A 25,370-nucleotide genomic window follows, 5' to 3' on the forward strand; every position below is an offset into this window, starting at 1 on the left:
CCCCTGCGCGCCCCGAGCCCCCTGCCCGCTCCCCAGGAGCAGACGCTGGCGCCCGCCCGCCCGAGACAAAGAGGTTGGCGGCGCGTGCCCCCCTCCAGTACCTGGGCGAGCGGCGGCGCGGTCCCGTGGGGCGATGGCCGAAGCAGGCAGGGCGCCGAGCAGCGCGAGCAGCGCGCGGGCGGGCCCGTCCTCCTGGCTCGCGGCCGCGCCCGCCGCAGGGCCCCCTCGAGGCGGCGCGGGCAATCGCCGCCGCCACGCCCGGGCCGGCCGGTCACCTGGCCTCATCGCCCTAACAAAGCAGCGCGCTCCAGGCGCGCCCGGGGCCCCGTGCGGCCCTGCGACCTCTCTGCGTTGGCCAGGTGGGACTGAGAATTATTAGACCCGTTGAGCAGGCCAGACTCAAAGTGTTCACGGGCTGGCGGGTCCCGAATAGGCAGGCAAAGTCCTGGTTCCTGCACAGCGCGTTCGTTCGTTCGTTCATTCATTCGTTCGTTCGTTCATTCATTCGGCGCTATAATTATTGCGCTCTAAGAAAGCGAAACCTCACTGCCCGCCTGTGACTTACAGTCTACTGGGGGTAGTGCACACATAAAGCAGCACGGCCGTAACTGAGGAAACCCAAGATACTTTGGAAGCCCTGGAAAGTCCGGCCAACGGAGGCAGAGGGTCGGGAAAGACTTTAGAAGTCACGCCTTCTTGAAATGAGCAAGATTTAGGCAGGCCAGGAGTGGACAAGAAAGAAGGTCCCAGACAGAGGGATGCTCAGAGGAGGAAAGGCAGATAGATGCCAACACCCCCAAGACATAGTTGTCCCTTACGCAGTCCCAAAGCCTCGGTTTCCCCATTGGTGAAAACTGGGAAGTGGACAGCAGGCTCTTGAAGATCCCCTTGTAAAATGTAGGCCCTTCTGCAGAATTGGAAGTGCTATTCCTCCTGTACAAAAGAACAGTTTCATCAACACTTTATCTTGTGAACGCACAAAGCCCCTCACACAAGGAAGACGTTTCCAGGAAGGCACTCCACCCTACTTCCTGCAGAAGAGACACAGATTGTATCTGTCACCCGGACCAAATGTTCTTAGAATCCCACCTGGAAAAGTGGACACATCTTGGAGTGCAGTTACCAGGAATTGTCCCTGATTCAGGAATGCAACATCCAAACCCACCCTGGCTCTTCAGGAGCAGCCCTGCCCGTCCTGTCCAAGCACAGAGCAGGAAAAACATGGCTTGTCAGGACCAGTGGAGAGACTGAGCAAGAAAATCATCTCTGAATGGACTTTTTTAAAAGTAGCCAGCCAGGGCTTCCCTGGTGGCGCAGTGGTTGAGAGTCCGCCTGCCGATGCAGGGGACACGGGTTCGTGCCCCGGTCCGGGAGGATCCCACATGCCGCGGATCGGTTGGTCCTGTGAGCCGTGGCCACTGAGCCTGCGCGTCCGCAATGGGAGAGGCCACAACAGTGAGAGGCCCGCATACCGCAAAAAAAAAAAAAAAAAAAAAAAAAAAGTAGCCAGCCATTAAAAACCTTGTGGCCCTGAATCCAAAGTAAGCGTGTCAGGGAGGAGACACAACAGACCCCTTGTTTGCATCCCTGAGGACCCAGGCCAGGTATGCTCAGATTCTACTCTCACTGTTCACTGTCTCTTCGGAAGGATTTGAAGAATCCCTGCAATGCTCTGATTTCTCAAGAAGTCAAAATCACTGGACTCTCATTCCCAGCTGAGTAGGGCATTCATTCCTTGAGGCAAAGCCTTCCTGAGCCCTGAGCCCCAGGCCTCGGAAACAGAGCAGGCATTTTTCCTGCCCTCTAGGACACCCCAGCCCAAGAGGTGACAGGAAGAAACAGGAGGTGTGGAGGAAAAGAGCCTCAGGGGAGTTGGGGAGGTCGCAGCCAGCTCACCCCTCAGTGGGAGTCAGGCAGGTCCTGTTACTATCCCCTTTTTAGTGATAAGCGAAAATCATAGGTAACTTGCCCAAGGTCACCAGCTGGTCAGCTACAGAATATGATAAGGACCCAGGACCATCAGGCCGACAAGCTACCCTGATTTTTTTCCAAGCTGCCCTGCTCTGCCCATCCATCCAGCTCAATTGTACTGAGTTGTGTCTTTGCTTAAATATCTCTTCCACTAGACTCCCAGGACGGGGGCAGGGGGTGATGATGGTGGTGGTGGGAACCTCCAGACTCACAGCCAACAAGTCTATCCATCTTGCATCGCAGAATCTATCATAACATCAAGGTCCGTGTTAGCCGAATGACTAAGTGAATTTGAACTTCATGAGGTATTATAATATCCAGTATCCGCTTGCAGAAGCTGCGTTGGTGAGTTTGCCTAAGATTTCACAGCTATGAAGCTGGGATTCTTTGTCCCTGTCAGGAAGGCCCTCCTACCTGCAAATTGCTCCCCTCCCCTCCCCCACCAGGGCCAGCCAGTCCCACTGACCCTGCTGCCCTCTACTGGGCTGGCTGCCTTGACCACACCCTTATTTCTGGGACTACAGTGACTTAGATGCCAGTTCATGCAGTGTCTGTCTTCACACCTATACAGTGTCCTCAGAAGGCAGAAGGCACCCTGGACCTGGTGTGCCCTTGCAATCTCTGTTAGCCCATGCAACTGGCTCCCTGATTCGCCAAAGTGCAGACTCCACACCTGGCCCAGAGTCTCCTAAGGGGTGACCCATGCCCCACAAGGCCATCCTGGGTCCAGGGACTCCATACTTCACAGGCTGAAACTTTAGTTCCCAAGAACTTAAACAAAAACAAGGCATGCAGCAATTATCTAAAAGAGAATGTGCAATTTTTCCATCCTTACCCATCCAAAAATATCTCAAACCTGAAAACAAAAGTCTCAAACCAATTTAGATGAGGGAAAAGCAGGCATATACCGAGAATGGCGGTTCCCTTCCCAGCACTCCATAGGGAGCAGGGTGCAGGGGTGAGGAGGGAGGTCTGGTCAGGAAACACTGGTGTCTCTGTCCCCCCTCTCTGCAGCTTCACTCTTGTTCCTCTCAGCCAGGAGTTCTGAAAGAACTTTTTAGAAGCTTGTCGTTGCCATAAAGATGGTCTTGGCCATGGCAAAAGTCTGATACATTTTTGTCCTTTAGATCAAAGGGAATATGTGAGCAATGACTTAGATATTTTTCCTAGTTCTTATTTTCTTGCCCTGAAAATTAATATTGTCCAAAGAGCCCCTGAAAGGGGTAGCTGGAAACATTACACGCGATGTAGCTGGATTGGTAAATTTGCCCAAGATTTCACAGCTAGGAAGCTGGGATTCTTGGTCCCAGCTGTAACAGATGCTGTGAGGAAAGGGTGGGGCAGGAGTGGGAGCACGTGCCCTAAGATACCGTGTCCCCCAAGACATCCCTGGGGGGGGCTTCCCTGGTGGCGCAGTGGTTGGGAGTCCGCCTGCCGATTCAGGGGATGCAGGTTCGTGCCCCGGTCCGGGAAGATCCCACATGCCGCGGAGCGGCTGGGCCCATGAGCCGTGGCCGCTGAGCCTGAGCGTCCGGAGCCTGTGCTCCGCAATGGGAGAGGCCACAGCAGTGAGAGGCCCGTGTACCGCAAAAAAAAATAAAAGACCTCCCTGGGACTGTCACCCTCTCCTCACTTTCCTTCTCCCCCTCAACACACAGTCCTTACCCACAACCAAACGCCTCGCCTTTTCTATATCCCCAAACCTTTTGCAAACCTATGGAACCTCGGTACCCTCTCCCCCAAAATGCACAGACACACCAGCTTCTGCAAGGTGGGCTCCAGGAGACCACTGCCTGGACACAGATTAACTCTCTGTGCCACTGGTACCACCCGGTCTCTGGGAAGTGGGCTCCTAGACAGCCCCATGATCAGGGAGCACACCCTGGGAAGTGAAAGGAAGGCAGGAGACGTGGGGTGGTAGTGCTGAGGCCCGCCCTGGGGGGTGCTGCAGCAAGGCCACCCTTTGCAGCTGAGGCTGTCCCCAAAGGGGGCTGATGACAGAGGGCTGCTTCCTAGTGGCCGGGCCAAAAAATGTTCACTGAGCAGGGATCTGAGTCACTACTGCAGGGCCGGCTGCACTCCCTTGGGATGCTCTTTGCCCCAGAGCTGTGCCCAGCCCTGGGACTACCCCAGGAACAGCTGACTGGTCTCTCCGGTCTCTCTCCATATTGAGAATGGGAGGACTGCCCACCCCGTTTGTGTCCCAGGAGCAGCCTGCTGGTCGAACCCTGCTGGGCTCCATCCTGCAAGTGCTGGGGTGCTTTCCCTTCCCCCGTGACAAGCAGGCCTCACTGGGGAAAGCAGGAGCGCTGCACTCTCCTACCTGCTGGTCCCCCAAGGTGACCAGCTTAGAGCAGCAGCCCAGGAAACCATGGCAAAGAGCATGAGAGGAAAGAAAAACAGACTCTCCTGAGCAGACGCGATCCAGACGTGTGTGTGATCGTGAACGTCTGGTGCTTGTCAAAGCCTCAAAGGTGGGGTTTGCTGTCCCTGCAGCCGAGCGCACTCCTAACAGAATCAGGATACGCGGATCCATCTGCCCGTGCTTCTCGCAACGTCTGGAGCAAAGGGGAGATAACCGGTCCACCCGAGGAGGAGTGGCTGGACTTGTCCTCCCCTCCTTGCCATTATCTTTGACCACCAACACCTCTACTCCCAGTCCTCGCCTTACACATCTGGTCAGCGGGGGACCCTTGCTCAGGAAGCCATCCCTCTGCCTTCTAGCTGGACTGACCACTAGTTCCTTGTGTGCAGGGACTCTGTTTCGCAGCTCTGCATCCCTAGCAGATGTGGGGGGATGTGGTTGGTTCTAAGACTGGGGCAGGCAGCCTACGAGGTGAGCTGGAGCATCTGGTAGCGCCAGAAAGTGAGGACGTGTTCACAGAACAAAAGGATCAGGGCCGCCCCGTTGAAGGGACACAGCAGAGGGACAAACTCGAAAGAGCTCCCAGTGGCCAAACCTGAGCAATTTGAGCAAAAAAATAAACATCATCATGTTGGGTTATAAAGTGTAAAATTAAATGCCCATGAGTCCATACTGACTGAATGAATAAATGAATGAATGAATGAATGGGGAGAACAGGCAAAACTCTCTTACAGAAGAATTCCAAATAATTTTTGTAGATAGCTCCCCCTGACAAGGAGATGCACTTTATTCCCCACCCCTAGAGTGTGGGCTGTGCTTAGGACTTCCTTCCAAAGAGTCAAGTGTGAAGGGTGGAGGGGGTCTAGGAGTAACTTTAAGGTGGAGAAACGTGACAGACGTGACCTCAGCCAGGTGATCAAGATCACCAGTGATGTCACCTTGAGAGTGTGTACCCTTGACCTGACGTGGTGAGAATGGCGCTCAGGTCTTCCTCCCAGTAACCAGGAATTCCAGCCTGTGAGTGAGCATCAGACACATCCCAACTGAGGGACAAAACACCTGACCAGGCCTCCTCAAAACTGGCCAGGTCAGCAAGAACGAGGAAGTCCGAGAAACTGTCACAGCTCGGGAGCCTGAGGAGACACGAGGAATAAATGTCACAGGGTGCTCTGGATGGGATCCTGGGACAGAGGAAGGACAGCACAGGCAAAGGTGTGGCCTCCAAATAAGCTGCTGACCTGAGTTAAGAGTGATGTTCCAATACTGGTTCCTTAGCTGTGACCATGTGGCATTGTGATATAAGATGTTAAGGGCGGGAAAAACTGGGGTGGGGCAACCAAACAGAACTCTGTACAGTCCTTGCAACCTTTGTGTAAATCTAAAGCAATTCCCAAATAAAACGTTTATTTTTTAAAATGCCATCGAAGCTATAGGAAGAAAATGGCTTCTTTGCAGATGGCAGCACGGCTGTGCTTCCCTGACTGCAAATATCCAAGTGCAGAGCCGTCACTGTGGATGGGCCCTTTGTATCCTAGGGTAACCCAAGTCCCCCCAGATTTTCTATGAACCTCTGGCTACAAAGAAACGTGCTTACCTTACCCAGGGGAACTTGTCCAAACTGGGATTCATGGAAGTGCTAAGCTAGTTCCCTCAGTTTCCCTTTCACCTTTATATTTCACCACTTCTTAAAAGTTTTCTTTTTTAAGTGAATTTCTAGATTTATTCAAAAAGAAATGAAATTTCCTGGATGAAGCATTTGTGTAATAATATTACTTCTGAATCTGTGTCTCAGAAATAAATGGCCAAATAGTTATATTTATACTTTTAAGCATTAACAATAGGTACTATTCAGGATACACATTGTGAAAAAAGACATGATTTAGTCTTTGCTAAAGCTAATTGCTAAAACATACATATCATGATTACTTAAGATAACATGGATATTTAATTAAAATTTAGAATATAACAACATCTGACTCATCCTGTGGACATGAAAGGAAAAATACAGTAATCCATTTTACCCATTACATGTTACAAAATCAGACACAATGAATTTATAAGCGGTGTTTTATAATAATAACAGCAATTTAATTGTAAACAAATATCTTCCCGTCTTCTTCCTTTATCCTCTATATGTATCTAACCAGTAAAGCCTACTATATTGCTGGAATCAGTAATAATCCAATCTATGATGCTTCAATTTTTTTTCATGTTCAGCACCTAATCCAAAAATACCGTGAAATGAACAGTTCACGACATTCACGTCAAGATAGGTCATGATTCTTGCACAGTGCCATCTTCAGGGGCCCCCAGAAGACCAGGGGTTACCCCAACAGAACCTGCAGAAGGGGAGTTCATGGTTGTCTCTGGGCTGCCCACCTGTGCTCTCAGGTCCCAGCAGGCTCTGGTGGCCACCCAGACAGAACCCAGGACCGCTGAGAGCTGATCTCGTGCACAGACCCCTCCACGTCTGCTGAGGTCAGCCCCCCGACCATGGCTGACCAACCAAGAACCAGGCTGCGCTTGGATCTCCTGGCCAGTTGCACAGTTCTCACCAACCCGCCCAGTGTCCAGATGGACCACCTGGACAGCAATATTTCTCCACCAAAGAACAGAAGAATGAAGGTGTTTAGGGCAGGGCCCAGGGTAGTGGACACAGAGACCCCCCTCCCTATAGACCCACAGACACGTTCCCATGTCCCGTGTCAGCCCCACCTGCAAGGCCTGAGACAGATCACGTCCTCGGGTCAGGAGGGGACCCTCACTAGGGAAGGCTCGCTCCCACTCAAACTCAGGGAAGCCCCCTGTTTGAGGCCGAGAAAGGCCAGGAAAAGCCTGTTTGTGTAACCAAGCGGGACCCCATGGGGCCTTCCTGGGACAGACCCCTCCCCCATACCCTCTGCTTTAGCTCCTCTCTGAGGTAGTAGTATTACCTAGATAATAGTATCTGATGCACATTTCCTGAGTTGTTTTACAGATGTGAAAACCCTCACCAAATGCAAGATGTTAACTACTTGATGACCATGAGCACATAGCCCCCAGGCATCCTGGAGCCTGAAGATCGATAATGTGAAGCCCTGTGACAATGCCCTGTGACCTCTCCATCAGCCAATCAGAGAATTGTGCATGAGGTGATCACATACCCTGCAACACCACTCCCTCACCTGGCTTTTTTTTTTTTTTTTTTTTTCCTCACTGCTGTGGCCTCTCCCATTGCGGAGCACAGGCTCTGGACGTGCAGGCTCAGTGGCCATGGCTCACGGGCCCAGCCGCTCCATGGCATGTGGGATCTTCCCGGACCGGGGCATGAACCTGCGTCCCCTGCATCGGCAGGCGGACTCTCAACCACTGCGCCACCAGGGAAGCCCCCTCACCTGGCTTTTAAAAATGATTTGCCAAAACCCTTCTAGGAGTTTGGGGTTTTTTGGGGCACGAGCCACCCATCTCCTTGCATGGCCCTGCAATAAACCTTCCTCTGCTCCATACTCTGATGTTTCGGTTTGTTTGACCTCACTGTGTGTCGGGCACACAAGCTTGCGCTAACATTTTCAAGCTGGTCTGCAGTCCCGGGCCTGGCACTTCAAGGGATAGTTAGAACAGAGGAATGAGCCTGCCAGAACTGAAGACGGAAGGGAAGTGGGATCTCTGCAGGCTTCACAGGGTCCCGGCCACTGCCAAAGCCATGAGTGACACGGACATGAGCACGCGGAGGAGAGCTTCGGGGCCCAAGGGGTGAAAGGCCACGTGAGGGGCGGCAGGCAGGAGCCCCCCAACAAGGAGCCCCATCAGGCATCTCCTCCTGCAGATCACAGGCATCTTCAGCCACCGCCTACCTGTGACTCATTCGTCAGAGGCTGTCACAGGCTGAACTGTGTCCCCTAAGAATCGATGTGTTAAAGTCCTAACTCCCAGTGTCTTATTGTGACTGTACTTGGAGATGGGGCCTGTAAAGAGGTTATAAGGTAAAATGAGGTCGTCAGAGGGGACTAATCCAATCTGACGCGTATCCTTACAAGAAGAGGAGATTGGGACATAGACATGCACAGCGGAAAGACCATATGAGGACACGGGGAGAAGATGGCCGTGGACACACCTAGGAGAGAGGCCTCAGGGGAAACCAACCCTGCAGACACCTTGATCTTGGACTTTCAGCCTCCAGGACTGTGAGGAAATAAACTATTGGTTAAGTTCTCAATCTGTGGTTCTTCGTTATTGCAGTCCAGACAGACTAATACAGTGGCCCCAGCTGTTGGCTTAAAACACATCATGGAGATCATTCTCTGATTCATTCATTCATTCATTCATTCATGCATTTGTGTGTTCAATGAAGGGTCGGTCACCAGACACCACTATGCATCAGGCACAGGGCAGTTAGATGCTGTCAGATCCTCCACTTCACATCCAGCCAGCAGAACTTTCCAGAGCACACATACTTGCCAAGGCTGTGCTGGATGCTGAGCCCTCACGGTGTGTTTGTAGAGTTGAACCTTTACCCTCATCCTGTGGCAGCTCGGGCTTCTGGGATCACCCCAGTGAGAGGCCAGGGCCTGAGATAGGTGACTGGCAGTAGGCAAAGTTGGGTGGATCTGAGGATCCCAGAATCTTCCAGCTGGAAGAGTCAGTCCCTCGCCTCTGCCCTGCATGCCAGGATGTCCCCTTTACCGTCTCTGACACAGGCTCACTGGGCTCAGCTTGAAGGCTTCCAACAATGTGGACCACCCAGCTTCGGGAACGCCAGTCTGTTCTCATGAGGAAGGGCTTTGGCTGGTAGTGAGGCCCTTCTGGAGATTCTGCAGAGGCTATGGGGCACAGGGCGGGAGCGGATGCCCTGGGGAAGCTCCCTGGAGGAGCTAGGAGTGTGCAGCGTGGGTACCCCTGGAGAGGGCGGAGCAGGCTGCAGGCACAAAGCAGGGGCCTTAGTATGGGGGACAAGGATGGCCTTCCTGAGCTTGGGCACAGGCATTCGAGGACGTGGCCTGGAGCGGACAGCACAGGGACAGAGGTGAGAGCCCAGCTGGAGGATACGAGGTCCAGAGCAAGGAGGGGAATTTGACAAAGAAGTTTGGAGCTGTACCACAGACACATCTGTGAGCCTTAGTTTTCCAATTGGGAAAGTAAGGCTATTAAAACTGAAGTACGGGGCTTCCCTGGTGGCGCAGTGGTTGAGAGTCCGCCTGCTGATGCAGGGGACACGGGTTCGTGCCCCAGTCTGGGAAGATCCTATATGCCGCGGAGCGGCTGGGCCCGTGAGCCATGGTCGCTGAGCCTGTGCGTCCAGAGCCTGTGCTCTGCAACGGGAGAGGCCACAACAGTGAGAGGCCCGCGTACCGCAAAAAAAAAACCCTGAAGTACAGCCCTGCCAGAGGACGGCTGAGACGGTGCTCCTGCAGCCCTCGCACAGGGTCTCACACGGTGTGAACACCACGAACAGCCTCGGTCGCCGTGACTGCGTGGGATGTGGAGGTTGGCTGGGGTTGGGGCTGAGGGCCGGGTGCGGGGAGAGACCTGGTTTGCTAACCTTGCCTGGTCCCATGGGGTCTGGGGCCAGTCCGTTCTCTTGTTCCCATTTCCAGAGGACATCATAGAAATAAATATTTACCAAAGCAGACAGACTATTGGCCTGGGGCTTTGTGGTTTTGCTTTGCTTTTTTTTTTTTTTTTTTGCCTTTAAACAGTTACGAATCACAGAAGGAGTCACTCAGATATTTTATGTTCGCTCAGCAGTTTTCCACCAGGAAGCCTGAAGCACTTTGCAGACAGGTGATGCAGCCAGGACTCCCATGTAGGGAAAATCAGGCCAGGCTGGCACTCGTCACTCTGCCTGGCAGGGCCTCTCCTGTCCCTTTTAGACTTCGTGCAGACGTCCTGATTCCACAAAAGCCCAGCAGGTCCACTGGTCATTGTGGGGTCTGCCCAGCCTCCCCGGTTTCCCCTCCCAGGCCTGCCAGCGTGTCAGCTCCTGGCCTAGGCCTTCACCGACTCACAGCTCAGCACATCCGGAAGCGAATTTCGTCCTCACAGCACCCTTCCTACAGCTCCCGCTGTGTCATTTGTACAGTGTACCACAGTGTCTAGGGCTTGGAGCACAGTTTCACAGTGTTCTGGGCAATCATGCCATTTTCCGTTGAGAAGGAGACCCTAGCAGGGAGCCCTCCCACATCGCTGTCCCGCTCCTGAGGCAGCAGCTGCCCCCTCTCTGTGCCCAGGTCCCCGAAGTGCTCACCTGGGGCTCTCGGGGGCTCAGGCCCTATTCCCACATTAGTGCAAAAGCACCATGATAGCGACTTCTAAACATCCCTCAGTTCTATAACCGAGGAGGTTTCCTTCAGAAGCACCTGGAAATACAAACACTCTGTGAATCAACGTAAACATTGTCACTTAATTTTATCCAGATTTTATCCCTCAAGAACCATCAGAGGAAATGAGAAAGACCTAACTCTGGGTTCTCTGGGCAGAAAAGGGAATCTGGAAACTTCTCTGCAGGGTCCTGACCAGTTGGTCTGCCCTGCTGGTGATGCTCTCAGGGCAGCACGGCTAACTCCCAGCCTCAGCCTGGGATGCTGCTGGCACAGCCCTGAGAGCAGACAGACAAGACCAGAGAGGATGCTTCTCCCGCCTCCCTCTCCTGTCCCTCTCGCCCCGCCCCCCAGACACACAAGTTCCAGGAGTTACTGATAAAATGGTACTAGTTTACAAAGAGTTAGTCGACATAACGTTCCTTCTAAACATATATTCCTTTGCAAATGAAACATATGATTTATTTATTAAAATGCACGTGCAGCATCTCAGGAATGCATGTGCTGCTCATAGTGAGGGCCTGCCTCACCCCTGGCTGAACTCTGGCTTCAGGACGCCGTTGGCCTGTGTACCAGCCAGAGAGGCAGAGCTGGGACCTGGTCACAGCCCACCCATTACACTTCCCTGACCTCAGGTGGCGTGTTGCACACTGATCTTGGTTCTGAAGTTTGAGATTGCCCCTATGCTGGACAAGTGCTCATACCTACAATAATGATAAAGTCCAACTGATCTGCTTCTTCTACTCGGGTATCTCTCTGCATCGCTGGGGACCTCTGCACCCGCTAACTGGCCACGGCACGTTTTCACGCTCAGTGGGCCCCTCTGTCTTCTCCGCTTAATTGAGAGCTCCCTGGGGACACAGCCTGGAGCCACGCAGGACGCCTGGCTTTGAAATCCTAGAGGGACCAGTTATTCACTGTGTGGCTTTGGCAAGTTCATTAACCTCTCTGAGCCTCAGATTCCTCTTCTGTAAAAAAGTGGAAATGATCATTGAACCAACCCTACGGAGCCATTGTGAGCACTGAGCATGCTCCGTGCTCTATTTACAGCAGCCTCCAGCACTCAGTGCAGATGTTGGCCATAACGGCCACTCCCCTGGCTCCCCCAGGGCCCACCTAGACCTGGAATACGCCCGATACTTGCTTAGGGTAGCGGAAGAAAACACAGCAGCAAAAATCATTGTGCCACAGGCCTTCCACCTCCCCATTAAAGAAAGCTGGCTTGATTTTGTACTCCCTGAATCTTCTGCACTTTGGCCCCTCCTCCCAGAGGCCAAACCCCCCCCCCCCCCCGCCTGAGGTGTGGATTCCAAACCAGCAGATCATCAAAATCACACTGGGGGAGGGGCGGCTAAACAGGCAGATTCCTGAGCCCAGACCTCTGAATTCCTGGGCTGGATCCAGGAATGCACTTAAAAAAAAAAACAAGTAAAGGTCCCCGTTTTGTGTAATTATCCTATGAAAGAGATGTGTATATGTTCAAGAGAAGAGCTTTGTTTTCCTGAAGCATTACTAACCAGTGTTTCTTTCCTGTTTAAAGACGGCCTTTCACTGGGGGACGGGGAAGCCTGAGCATTGAAAACTAGCTCAAGAATTTAGATGGGCGTATTCCCAGCAGATCCCAGGGAAGAATTCTGACCTGCTGGATTCCTTAGCTGAGCTAACTGCATGGGATCAAAGCTCTTGGTGGTCCCCAGCTCTCTGCATGGCTCGCTCATACAGGGGTGGGGTGGGGGGGTAGGGGGGAAGTGGTGGCAGGAGGGGCTAGGAGCAAACCTTTGGCAACTGAGGAAATTTTGACAATCTGAGAGGCGATCCGACACTGAACAAAGTGTGTTGGTTTTCATAGTAGAGGTTTAGAAGGGGCTCAAATAAATACCCGTTTTGCCACATAGGGCAGAAGAGTGTCCCCTAAACCCGCCCTCGGGAAGTCGCCACTGCCCACACCTGGCCACGCTCACTGGTGTGTTACTCTCATGACTTCCTGGGGACCTTGCAGTGGTCCCCAGCCCCCAGCCGAAAGGAACGAGGCCAGCTTGCTCAGAAGCTGCCAAACAGCACCCAAGAAACCCCAGGCCCCCCCAGGGCTGCAACCCAAGAAACTCTGGGTCCCCCAGGGTTGCACCTTGAGGAACCCCAGGGCGCCCCAGGATTGACTCTGATACGTTTTTACTCTGATGAGAAAACATAATGTCACCCCCTGTGTTTCCTGCCAGTCTCTCTGCCCCCTTGCGTCTCCACCCAAGTCTTGTAATTCCAGGGAAGCAAGTCATTGACTGGGAGCTAGGAGGTCGGCACCGGCCTGTCCTGGCCACGCCGCTAACCACAGTGCCTGGTGGGTCATTGTCTTCTCCAGCAGCGTTCATTTTTATTTCTAAATAAGGAAATAAATAAATACCCAGCAATGTTGCTGCTTTCCTTCCACTTGTGAACGCTCCAAAGTCCAGCGTGAAGTCTCCAGCCTCTGCCCCACCATCCCTGCCCCACCCAAAGGCCCGATCAAGAGCAAATAATTCCTCAGAAGTCAGATACCTGACAGATGCCCCATCGCCCCTTACAAAAGATGAAGTGTTTCCAGAGGTTGGGGGGCAGAGGCAGCGAAGAGCTGGGCAAGGACCACATGCCACAGACACACATGCCACAGAGGCCGCGGCGCAAGCCCAGCATCCCTCTCCGTGCTCATTCAGGAGTCAAATATCTCCTAAGAAACTCAAGCAGTTGGATAATCTATTGATTAAAATAAAACTTTCTTATGAGCTTTGCAGGCTCCAGGGTTTGTTTTAAGTGGAGACCCCCTATTCTGTAAAGGAAAGCCATCGTGTGTGATGACCATCCCCACGCTTGCCTGGGCCTGCTGTGAGCCAGGACTTCCTGGGTCCTGCCCACCTACAGGAGGGGAGGTCAGCCGTGAGGCTGCCTGAGGTCCTCAGCCTCCTGGCCACAGCGTGTGTGTCCAGCCAGGCCCCACTGCTCTTCACCAGATTTGTGTAGGAAGAAGTGATGGAACATGTACATTTATATACGGAAATGATGGATTTGACTTTCCAATACTGGGGCTCTTGTGGATATCCGCTTAGTTGAATGAAAGTCCCATTTAAAAAGGTTTGCAGGGCTTCCCTGGTGGTGCAGTGGCTGAGAGTCCGCCTGCCGATGCAGGGGACACGGGTTTGTGCCCCGGTCCGGGAGGATCCCACATGCCGCGGAGCGGCTGGGCCCGTGAGCCATGGCCGCTGAGCCTGCGCGTCCGGAGCCTGTGCTCCACAATGGGAGAGGCCCGCGTACTGCAAAAAAAAAAAAAAGGTTTGCAAACCATGAACCTGAGGTTCTAGCATGCGATTCGTAGGTGAGAAAACTGGGCCACAGGATGGGGCAAGTTGCTAGATGTGGCTCTGGTTTCCGTCTCCAGGCCAGCTGTGCCCCACTCCTCGTCCCCCGGACTCTTTTTGCTCAGTTCTACCCCTTCCCCGGGGCCCAGCTGGGGGCCAGGCCACTTGTCACCTCGGCAGTGGTTATACATTGTTCGAAATCTCAGAACCAAATTTCTGAGTGCTCAGCTCTGAGGGCTGTTCTGACCACCCCAAGGACCTTCAGCAAAGGGGGAACAGATTTTGTGCCCCCTTAGTTGCAACCCGAAAAAGTTCAAAGGAAGAAAAAAGTGAAAGTGGCTGTAATAAAAAGACTTTCCTTGGAATGGGTCTTGATTTCGACTTTTACCCTCATGGTGAAGGGCAGGAAGTGAAGAAGTCTTCTCTGCGATTCCATATTAGTTTAACAAACAGCTTATTGAGCACTAATTTCAGTCCTGCCCCTGTGTTGCCCAACTCCAGGCTCCATGACCCCACAGAGGAGCCCAGTGACTCCCGGGGAGCTGGGTCTACCTTCTGACACCTGCTCTCCCAAATTAAGCTACTTTCTTTGACTACCACTTGACCCCCAGAGGAAGGAGGTCATTTCCTGCTTTGGACCCTCCATGGGACGGTGATGAAACTGCTGCTAGGATTCTACCCAAGAAGGTTGTCAGAGACACAAACTGAGATTTAGGTACAAAAATGTTCCAGACAGCATTGTTTATAATGAGGGGAAATAGAACAACAGGTAAGCACTTCCTGAGGACACACCTCAGGCAGGGAGCCATCTGTGCTTTACAAGCATTAACTGGTCTTATCCTCTCAACAGCCCCTTGAAGTAGATGCTATTGCTGTCTCCATTTCAAAAGAGGGAAAACTGAAACTCAAGAGAGGATGGGTTTGAACTCAGCCAGCACTGGCTTCAAGCCTGCTCGACTCTCCAGGGGGCGCCAAGAGGTGCCATGTGACTGAAGTTGGATACATCCATTGAAAAAGATGACTTCAAAGAATTTTCTTAGCAGAAGATTTTGCTCAAACTAAAGTTATTCGGAAAAGATGTGCTTACATACATGAAAATATGCTTAGAAGAAATCTTGGAAGAAGATGTTGAGTGATAACCAGGGTTATCTCTGCGTGGTAGGATTACGGACAATTGTTAACCTCAAGTTACACTTTTCTTTAGTTTTCTCACATTCCACCGTGGACTTGTATTACTTTCATAATGTGAAAAACACCACGACATTTTCCAGTATTTTAAAATGATGCATACTTGTAGGATAGGGCCCCATTAGCTTATGAGACTTCAGTGGAAAGATTAGAGAAGGGTTGCTCTACATTTTACTACCTCTGTGTAACTTCCTCCAGCCCCTGCTTGATTAAATGTGGAGACTGTTTCTAAGCAAAGCAGATTTCACTTCTCCAAACAAAAGTGACAAGAAGCAGCTTTTTTATCCTGGCCACCTCATAGTGGGTATGCCGAAATTCTTCCAAATAGCATGGAAAGTACCAATGACCAATCTAGATGTCAACCTCTAGGAAAATAATTTTACTTGCCAACCTTCCTTTCTGGAGTGAATCTTCCAACTTGTTCGTGCTATTCAGTCCCTAGTTTCTGCTCAGCGTCAGGACCTGTAAGGTCCTGCAGTCAGCAGAGGGCTTCCATCGGTGTCATCAAGGAGCTCAGGGTCCAGAGCCTCTAGTGTGCTCAATGTAAGTTTGAGAAGTGCCATTTGTCACAATAATAAACTGCTGAAGATGAGAGTGATTTACTTAGAAAGTCATGAAACAGCAGAATCAAGGTCATTTCTGCAGGAACGTCATGCTCACTCCAGTTCATGTGGATACTTGTGCGTGGGTAGCAGTTAAGGGTCAACTTGCACATAATCCTTGGTGCACCCGTGGAGCGTGGCCATCCTCCTTCATGCCTGTTGTGGTGGATGGAAAGTTTGAGAGTTCAACTAGCATTTCAAACACTGAGGAATGAGCCTGCTCTCTCCAGTGTTCTGTCTAATAGGGCATCAGATGGGAAGAGCAGGTAGACCAGATGACCGCATGGTGTGGCACATTTACCAGGCAGATTTGCTGAGTTCAGGGGGCACTGGCAAGGCACAGAGGAACCCAGGGTGCCATCAGGGGGTCTGGAAGAGAGTTATGGCTTTCAAAGTGACCAATGTAAAGATGGCTCTGGGGCGGGATGTGGCGGGGAAACACAGAAGCCAGCAGGAGACCCACAGAACAGGTCAAGAACTGCCTGGAGGGCATTGTCTTCTGCTGGACTTTCATCTTCTTGCTGAATATGGGCAAGCCTGTGCCACTGGCAGTGTCCGCAGGGGTGACAGTCAACGTCCACAGGTGATCACATCTCTGATTGAGTTGGGAACAGACGTGCTAGGTTCCTATTGCTGCCATGTGCTTGTCAACTGTTTACAATTATAAATTATATATTTTTAAGAGAAAGACGACTGGGACAGTGTTATGGGCTGAGTTGTTTCCCCCACACACACCCAAATCCGTATGTTGGAGTCCCAACACCAAGGACCTCAGAATGTGACAGTATTAGGAGATGGGGGTCTTTAAAGAGGTGACTAAGGTAAAATGAGGTCATGTGGATGGGCCCTAATCCAATCTGACTGAGATCCTTATAAGAAGAGGAAGTCAAGACACAGACACACAGAGAGGGAAAATGATGTGAGGACACAGAGAGAAGACGGCCATCTACATGCCAAGGAGAGAGGTCTCGGGGGAAACCAGCCTTTAATCTTGGACTTTTGGCCCCCAGAACTGTGAGGGAATACATGTCTTCTTTAAGTTGCCCAGTCTGTGACACTTTGCTGTACAAACATGTAATTCTCTCTGTGTGTGTACTCCATGCCAGACAGTACAAGTTCACAAGAGCTGATTGCTAAACTTTCAGGAATTTTGCCGATTGTTAAAATTTCAAGTTGATAAACACCGGCATCATTAAAAATAAATTATATAAACTTACAGTTAAATGAATCTCATTAAAAATAGGGGTGATAAATTCTCAAAACGAATCACTTCCAAATTATTTTACTATATATCACTATTATTGGTGCTCTAGGGTGATTTCCATCTGTTTTGTCTGCAGGGTGGAAGCATGTGGTGTGATCTTGGGCATTTCTTCCCAACTTCGTGCTCAGCAGCATCACGTGACTCCAGCCATGGTGGAAATACTTCCACCACGTAAATTGGCAAGTGATACACATCAGGGTTTTACACTTTTTTCCAGAGAGCCAGTTGTTGAGCATTTACTGGTGCCCCATTGGCCTTTCCCTGTCAGTCGGAGCAATCATAATCACTTCCCAGATTCCAGGGAGGGTGGGACTGGTCACATGAACAAGACCGTGTGTGATGAGATAAGTACATGGGGGCAGTCGTCTTTGGGATGCCCGATCTGTCCAGGGATGGTGGAAGGATTGCAGAAGGAGATGAGACATCATTTACACAAACTGGTTCTCTGAGTACCAGGGATGTGGACTCCTCAGTAAACGGCCCTGTTATAATGACGCACTTCACTTTCTGTGCTGAGCGTGGCAGACGCCTTCAGGAGGAGCTTTTCCACGTGACTTCTCCCACCACCAAGTGGTAAACTACCTGAAGGAAGGGCTGTTCACCTTGCAACCCTGAAGCCTAGCACACAAGGTGTGTACTCATTAATTTTTTGTCAGCAGATGAGAGATCTCCTGGCCATCTGGAAGCTCAACTGCAGCAGTCGGCGCAAATCTTTGCAAAGCTGGAAGCATGAAGCACAGGCAGCGGTCCCGGTGCCAAAGTCTCCAGCGTTACCTTTGTGGGTAGTGTGTCCTTCATGTGTGCACTGTCATCTCGGCAAGGTCCGCAGCGAGCTCAACAAAGCAAGTGATGAAAACTACAGTAAGTGTCTTTAAAGACTTACGCATGCCTGATCACGGATCACTGATCATGGACCGATTTTGCCGGTGCCGCCCATACCTCCTCTCTGCCTATGTGTCCTCCGCCTGGAGCACTCTCACTCCCAGTCTACTTTGTTACCTAACCTCCAGTTTCCCTTCAACACCACCTCTGTCTTTCCTTCTCCCACCTGAGCTGATGTGGAGCCTGGCCCTGGGGCTCCCACTGACCTACTCTGAGCAACAAGTTTACCTGTTAATTTCTCATCCAGACTCGTGGGCAAGTGAGATGGCAGTGGGCATGGAGAATTCTACGGGAGCCCAGGAAGACCTGGGGTCCCCCATTGCTTTGTCCCCAGCCCATCCTGGGCTGGCCCCTCCTGGTCACAGAGATACCCTGGCCTTCACCTAACAATGGCCGAAGGCTGGAGGGAAGGAGATGGGCCCCATGCTAGGTCACACATTAAGAGGGAGGAAATGTCCCCAGAGGCCTGGGAGCAGACTTAACTCGTCTTTCACTCACCAGAGTCCTGCACACGCCCCTCCTGAAGCAGCTGCTGCCCAGGGCAATAGAGCCACAATCGACTTTACCGGACTCACAGCTGGGGCCCTGGGGACAGTGGAGCCTCCAGGCCTGAGGGGGCCAGATGGGCACTGCAGAGAGAGTCCCGACCTCAGTCCTGGAGAGCCCAGCCCAGGTGGGGAGGTAGGACTTGAAGGGGAGCCCCAGAGAAGGACAAATTTATTCCTACTGGCTGCACAAGTTGGGGCGGTGGGTCAAGAGGATACAGGGCTGAACAGAGGAATTATTGGGGCGTGAGGGCACAATAGACAGGCCCTCACCTCAAACAGTATTCATTTTCATCACCAAACTGAAGCTCATTTCTGTTTTCCTTTGTCCCCTCTCTCTCTCCCCCTCTGTCTCTCTTTTCTCTTTCTTCTTTTTAAAAACTCTTTCAGTGCAAGCATTGTACAGAGGGCCAAATATTGACACAGGAGGAATGTTATGTTAACTCTTTTCAGGGCTGGGAATATATTAGACTCAGACCCTTTTAGATTTTTCTCTCAAACTCTGAGCATTTTTTTTTTGTCTTGGTTTTTTTAACAAATGAGGTCAGGAAGTGCCTGAGAACAGACCCATGCAGATTAATATTCAGAGCTCCATTCTGTAGAAACAGGAAGTGAAGGGTTGTGTAAGAAAACGAAGCTGCCATGAATATGCTTGTGGCTGTTTGAAAAGATCCAGCACCGCTTCAACTTCAAAAATAACTCTGTTCAGTGTAGTCGCAGTCGGCCGTGGGGAATTTTCTGAAATCAAAAGCAGCTGTTTCATCTTATTTAATTATTAGGCTGAGTTTCACAGACTCACGGCAGGAATCACAGAGCCTTGAGATTCCCTGCTTAGAGCAGCCTTATTTTCCAGGATAGAGTGAAGCAAGTTCCTTGATGGCAACTGTTTACATTTGTTCGCTGAGCACCCATGAATCCTCTGAGGGCAGAGGCGAGGCCGTTACTCTGAGCTTTCTAAGAACAGATGACTTTACTGCATGAGCATCGGGTACACAGGGGTGCAGCTCGTCCTCCCACAAAATCCTGGCAGAGCTGAGCAGGGCACCCACGGCAGTCCTGCAGGAACGCTTCTCCCTCACACTGAGGTTCAGAGCCAAGGCTTATTTTTAAATTGCATTTATTTTATTGCTGTAAAAGTAGAGCATGTGCACAGTAAAAATTCAAATGTTACAGAAGGGCTATAACGTGAGTATTAGAAGCCCCCTCTCTTGCACCCAAATCCTCAGTCCATCTTTGCAGAGGTTACAGTTCCTAAGTGTCCCAGGTGCATTATCCCAGAATCTCTGAGCATGTGTGAGTGTGTGTGTGTGGCATATGTTTTTGTTTGTTTGTTTGTTTGTTTGTTTGTTTTAGCAGAGCAGCTGAGCCAGGTTTAATCCATTTCCCTTTCACATCACATTCTGGAATACTTTATTTCATCCAACTTGTTACTTGAAGAGTTTTGCTGTTACACATCAGTATACAACGTAGATTTCTAATCATTACAGAGAATACAGAGAACTCAGCATCCCCTCCTCAGTCTTATGGGCAGAGAACAGATAAAGAGCTTGTCGACTGGTTGCAACTGCAAGGAGCAGATACGAAAACAACTGAAAAGGTAAACTTACAACCAAACACACCATTCCTGTGCTATCATTACAGAGCTGCTTAGCTCTTAATGTATTTGATCTTTGTTTCAGATTCTTGAAGAAGGTTATACACTTTCTGATATTCTTAACGATATCACTAAGGAAGACCTAAGGTACCTCAGACTACGGTAAGAATAGCCTCAAAACACTTTGTGGAACAGAAAATGACTTTTTTGGTGTAATTAGGCTTTTAAGTAAAGCAGTAGAAAACAAAGTGCTGGTAACTTTCCCCCCTTCATTAACGTTAACTCCCTTTTCTATGGCTCAGTCAAAAAAAAAACTACCAACCTCACTCCAAACTCCGGAGTTTTTCAAGGTTAAAGTCAGGGAAAAGCTGAGGGGGCACAAGCTAAAGGCCCAGTAGAAAAAGTCAAGAGACGGGTCTGGCTGGGAGTGGAGTGAAGAGAGAGACATGAGATGCCAGTGGGCTACACCCAAACCCTTCTTTCTTTAACTTGCACCCTGCCTTCTCATCCCCATGTCATCTGAAATAGCCTGCTCTGTACAGATGCAGCAGCACCCCTGTACAATACCTCTCAGGCCATGTCCCGCTCCTGCTAAGGCACAAGTGTCACCTCCATGTGTGAAGAGAACATATTCCTATTTTAGTTAAGTTTTCAAGTTAGGAATTGCATTTTTAAGACTAGACAGCAAATCTAGACAAGTCTGGAAGGATATACTATAGCTTTTGCCATAAGGGCTCCTAAAGAAGTATTCTGCCATGTTGCTTTGAAGTTGTCTTCTCTTACGACTCTCTAAAGAAGACTCCTGTTTGTTTCGTAGTGCTGGTCTCCTCTGCAGGCTCTGGACTACAGTCTCCCAGTACAGAAGACAGGCTCAGGGGGCCCCGGCAACCCAAGATGAGGCTTAATCAATCAGCTAAGCCAGGGGACAGAGGGAGCAAAGAGCTGACAACATACACATGAATTCTGCTGCACTTACACAAGGAAAACACCACTTGTTCAATGAACAATTTAAGAACTTGAAGTTTTGAAGAATTATGGAAAAAATTTTAACCTTTTATTTACCAACATGTTTTCAAGGTGAGTAGAACTTGTATGTATTGTGAAAACAGTGATTGTAAAACCTGGTCTTGACATCCCAGAGTATTAGGGAATCCTTAAAAATGAATTTTTTTTTTTTTTTTGGCGGTACGCGGGCCTCTCACCGTTGTGGCCTCTCCCATTGCGGAGCACAGGCTCCGTGGCCATGGCTCACAGGCCCAGCCGCTCCGCGGCATGTGGGATCTTCCCGGACCGGGGCATGAACCCATGTCCCCTGCATCGGCAGGCGGACTCTCAACCATTGCGCCACTAGGGAAGCCCTTAAAAATGAATTTTAATTTACTTCAATGGAAAAATATTTGCTGGAAAGGTGAAACAACAGGTGTTGAAAGTAACAAAAAGGCTGGGAATCACTGTTTTAGATTATACATTCCATACATTACTATTAACTGGAATTGCACTTAAAATTCAAAAAAGATAAAATTGCTGAGAAAACCATAATTCAAAAAGAGACATGTACCAAAATGCTCACTGCAGCTCAATTCACAATAGCCCGGAGATGGAAACAACCTAAGTGTCCATCATCAGATGAATGGATAAAGAAGATGTGGCACATATATACAATGGAATATTACTCAGCCATAAAAAGAAACAAAACTGAGCTATTTGTAATGAGGTGGATAGACCCAAGAGTCTGTCATACAGAGTGAAGTAACTCAGAAAGAGAAAGACAAATACCGTATGCCAACACATATATATGGAATTTAAGGAAAAAAATGTCATGAAGAACCTAGGGGTAAAACAGGAACAAAGACACAGACCCACCTGAGAATGGACTTGAGGATATGGGAGGGGGGAAGGGTAAGCTGTGACAAAGCGAAAGAGAGGCATGGACATATATACAGTACCAAACGCAAGGTAGATAGACAGTGGGAAGCAGCCGCACAGCACGGGGAGATCAGCTCGGTGCCTTGTGACCGCCTGGAGGGGCGGGACAGGGAGGGTGGGAGGGAGGGAGACGCAGAGGGAAGGGATGGGGGAACAGATGTACATGTATGACTGATTCACCTTGCCACAAAGCAGAAACCAATTTAAAAAAAAGATAAAATTGATAAGAATATGCCTTGTATTTAATGTTTGATATGAATGTAAATAGAAAACTATTAAGAAAATAGCTTCATATTTATACTGAATGTATAAATGGAGAAAACTAAGTTATTTGGCCTTAAAATGAAGTAGTCTTATTTAAAAATCGAATTGTCCTTCCACCCCTGCCTGGTTATAATAAATATTGTGTTTTATTAAGGAGAGAAATGATGGTTCAGTGTGAACAGGCTTCAGCACCGACATGCACACGAATGGGGGCGTGTGTGCACGCTAGGGTACACCAGGTAAGCTACTGGGCACTGGGAGGGACAGGACCATGATCTCGCCCCACAAAAAGGTGGCAGAGTTGGACAGGCATATAAGGAATTGTTTTCCTTTTAGTAACTAAGAAAGTATTTGTTAAACTAGTATACAACTAAACCAAATAGAACTATTTTAAAGAAGTAATTTGAAGGAGGGTTAAGCAAACTCTTATTACCTATTTTCAACCTACATAACTAAATAATCTTTATAAGATCCATACTATCCTTAAGCTATAACATTAAAAGACATTATATCTTTTAATGCAACACTGTACAAACCACATGCAATTACACTATCTATCTATCTAAATCTACGCTTTCTTTCTATGGGTTTTCTTCCTCCTTAACACAGTTGAGAACCCAAAGCATTCCTTACAGTTGCTGCCGAATAGCCCACTGAAGGTATAACCATCTCGCATTAGCTGATGGACTTAAACTTGATCCACTGGTTTGCACCCCGGACTTCAAAAGGCGGATCGCTGCAGTGGATGTGATAGCCGAGTTCTTCCAAAGGTGGTTCAGGATCAGCTGTAGCAAACTGGGCAGCATCCTCAATTTCTTTCCTCACTTCAACATCAATTTCCTTTAGTTCTTCAACACTGGCAAGATTGCTGTTCACCATCCTATCCTTGAGAAGCATGATAGGGTCACTTTTACTTCTAACTTCCTGAATTTCTTCTCGTGTACGGTAACTGACTCCAGGATCACTCATGCTGTGTCCATGGTAACGGTAAGTCTGCAGCTCCATCAGTATGGGCCCCTTTCCAGATCTACAATAGGCAGCTGCAAATCTTGTGGCCTCCCGGACACACAGGATATCCATTCCATCTACCCTCAGCCCAGGAATGAAGTCGCCTCTCTTGTAGTAATCAGTGCTGGCTGCTGCTCTCTCCACAGATGTTCCCATCCCATAGCGGTTATTCTCACAGATGAAAATACAAGGCAATTTCCACAAAGCCGCCATATTGTAAGCTTCGAATATCTGACCCTGATTAGCAGCGCCATCACCATACAAAGTCAAACAGATTTCATCTTTTCCGTTATACTTACAGGCCAGAGCAATCCCAGCTCCCAGGGGCACCTGAGCTCCCACGATGCCATTGCCCCCGTAGAAGTTCTTGGCGTACATATGCATTGATCCTCCTTTTCCTTTAGCACAACCTCCTCTTCGTCCTGTAAGCTCTGCGAGAATTGCTCGGACAGAAAGCCCACGAGTAAACGTAAAGCCATGAGCCCGATACGCTGTGATCAGATGGTCTGTGGGGTTTATGCCGGCCTCCAGGCCCACACAACAAGCTTCCTGACCATCACACAAGTGACAGAAACCACGAATAATTTTCTGTTTATATAGCTGATCTGCTTTTAACTCCATTCGACGAACAGTCTGCATCATTCTGTAGTATTTGAGCCCATCCTCCCTGGTGAGCACCGTAGTGACAGGAGGGCCCTCTTCCAGCCGGTGAAGATCACATTTCTTAATTTCAAATGTAGCATCATTTGCAAAATTATGGGATGCCACCAGCACTCTGCTTGCCGGCTTCTGGGCGACGCCCGACAACACGCGGGAGACGGCGGCGAGCATCTTCCTCATGGAGTGCAGGCAGTGGCGGCAGCGGCGGCTCCCTACGACCCAAGCAGCGCGGCCCAGGTGCCTCCAAGTCTCCTTCAGGCTCCCGGAGTGGACGCTACCACTCACGCCAGCACGACGCGACGGAGACGTCATACGCCTCGCCGGACCGCGGGCCAACCAGAACGGCTCCCAGGGCGTGCCCCGCCTACCTGAGAGGCCCGCGGCCGCCCATTGTGTGTCACAGCCAGAGGGCGAGGCTGAGGGCGCATATGTTTAATATGTATGTATAGATAGATACCTGTATATGCGGATGTACTTGCACACATGTCCATTTGCATTCAGAAGTAAATATATATATATATATATACCTATAAATACAGTGCAGCAGTGGGCAAGCTGACATGAGCTTCTCGCAGGTTCTGATTGCCTTGTCTCCCTCGGCATTTTGGCTAACTGGAGCCAGGTCTGTCTTAGGGACAGGGAGATAGGGAAGCAGTGCTTGTGTGTTTTGAAGACTGATGGCCTGGGTTCAAATCTAATGTAACCAACTCTTCCTTCAAGTAACCAGCTCTGTGACCTGTGACCTTTCAACTCAGGGCCTCGGTTTTCTCATCCGTGACATAGGGACACAATTTGCTAACTCACAGGATTAAATGAGGTGATGCATGTAGCACTCTTGGCACAGGGAGTGGCTAATGCGTGCTGATGATCTGTATTACGGTACTACTGACATGGTGAAACAGTGTATCCCCCTCCCACTCTGCACTAGCACATCCACCTAACAGAGGGCTCAACCCCTGGCTGGTCTCTGGGTCTCAGCCTCTTAGACCTGTTCCCACTGCACTGGAGTGACTGTTCCAAAGCGCAGGCTCCAGCACAGCCCTGCTCTCTCTTTGAATTCTTCCCAGAACCTTCCCCGAGCCGGGCCCCCTCCTCCATGCTCCTAGACGCCTGGGCAACACTTCGTGTGTCTGTGGGGTCCCAGGGCACCTCTGCACCCTGGGATGGTGTGTATTTGTTTTGTGTGTCCAGAATCTCATGTGTAACTGATGCACAGCTCATGCTTGTTGATGACTCAATCATAGATAAATCTTCAGATGAACTGGTTTGCAGGTCAGAAATAGAGACACAGGTACAGAGAACAAACCTATGGACACCAAGGGGGGAAAGTGGCGGGGAGGTGGGTGGTGGTGGGGTGACGAACTGGGAGATTGGGATTGACATGTATACACTAATATGTATAAAATAAATAACTAATAAGAATCTGCTGTATAAAAAAATAAAATTCAAATATTCTAAAAAAAATGAAAAAGAAATCTT

The 25,370-nt window shown here is 50.0% G+C and overlaps 2 protein-coding genes across 2 annotated transcripts in view; both read right to left on the reverse strand.

The window, feature by feature from the left end:
• TNS3 (tensin 3) overlaps positions 1 to 187 on the reverse strand; it is a 243,498-nt gene extending 243,311 nt beyond the window's left edge. The window contains exon 1 of the mRNA XM_082632029.1: positions 102 to 187. The gene's annotated coding sequence lies outside the window, so the exon portion shown is untranslated. The remainder of the gene's footprint in view (positions 1 to 101) is intronic.
• A 22,008-nt stretch (positions 188 to 22,195) lies between these two features.
• LOC309810223 (pyruvate dehydrogenase E1 component subunit alpha, somatic form, mitochondrial-like) lies at positions 22,196 to 24,179 on the reverse strand. Its single transcript, XM_082632150.1, has one exon. The coding sequence runs from the start codon at positions 24,069 to 24,071 to the stop codon at positions 22,899 to 22,901; it is 1,173 nt and encodes a 390-aa protein (XP_082488276.1). The 5' UTR covers positions 24,072 to 24,179; the 3' UTR covers positions 22,196 to 22,898.
• Positions 24,180 to 25,370: the final 1,191 nt, after the last annotated feature.

Source organism: Mesoplodon mirus (genome assembly GCF_964341445.2).
Source record: "Mesoplodon mirus genome assembly, chromosome: 9".
NCBI classification, from domain to species: Eukaryota; Metazoa; Chordata; class Mammalia; order Artiodactyla; family Ziphiidae; genus Mesoplodon; species Mesoplodon mirus.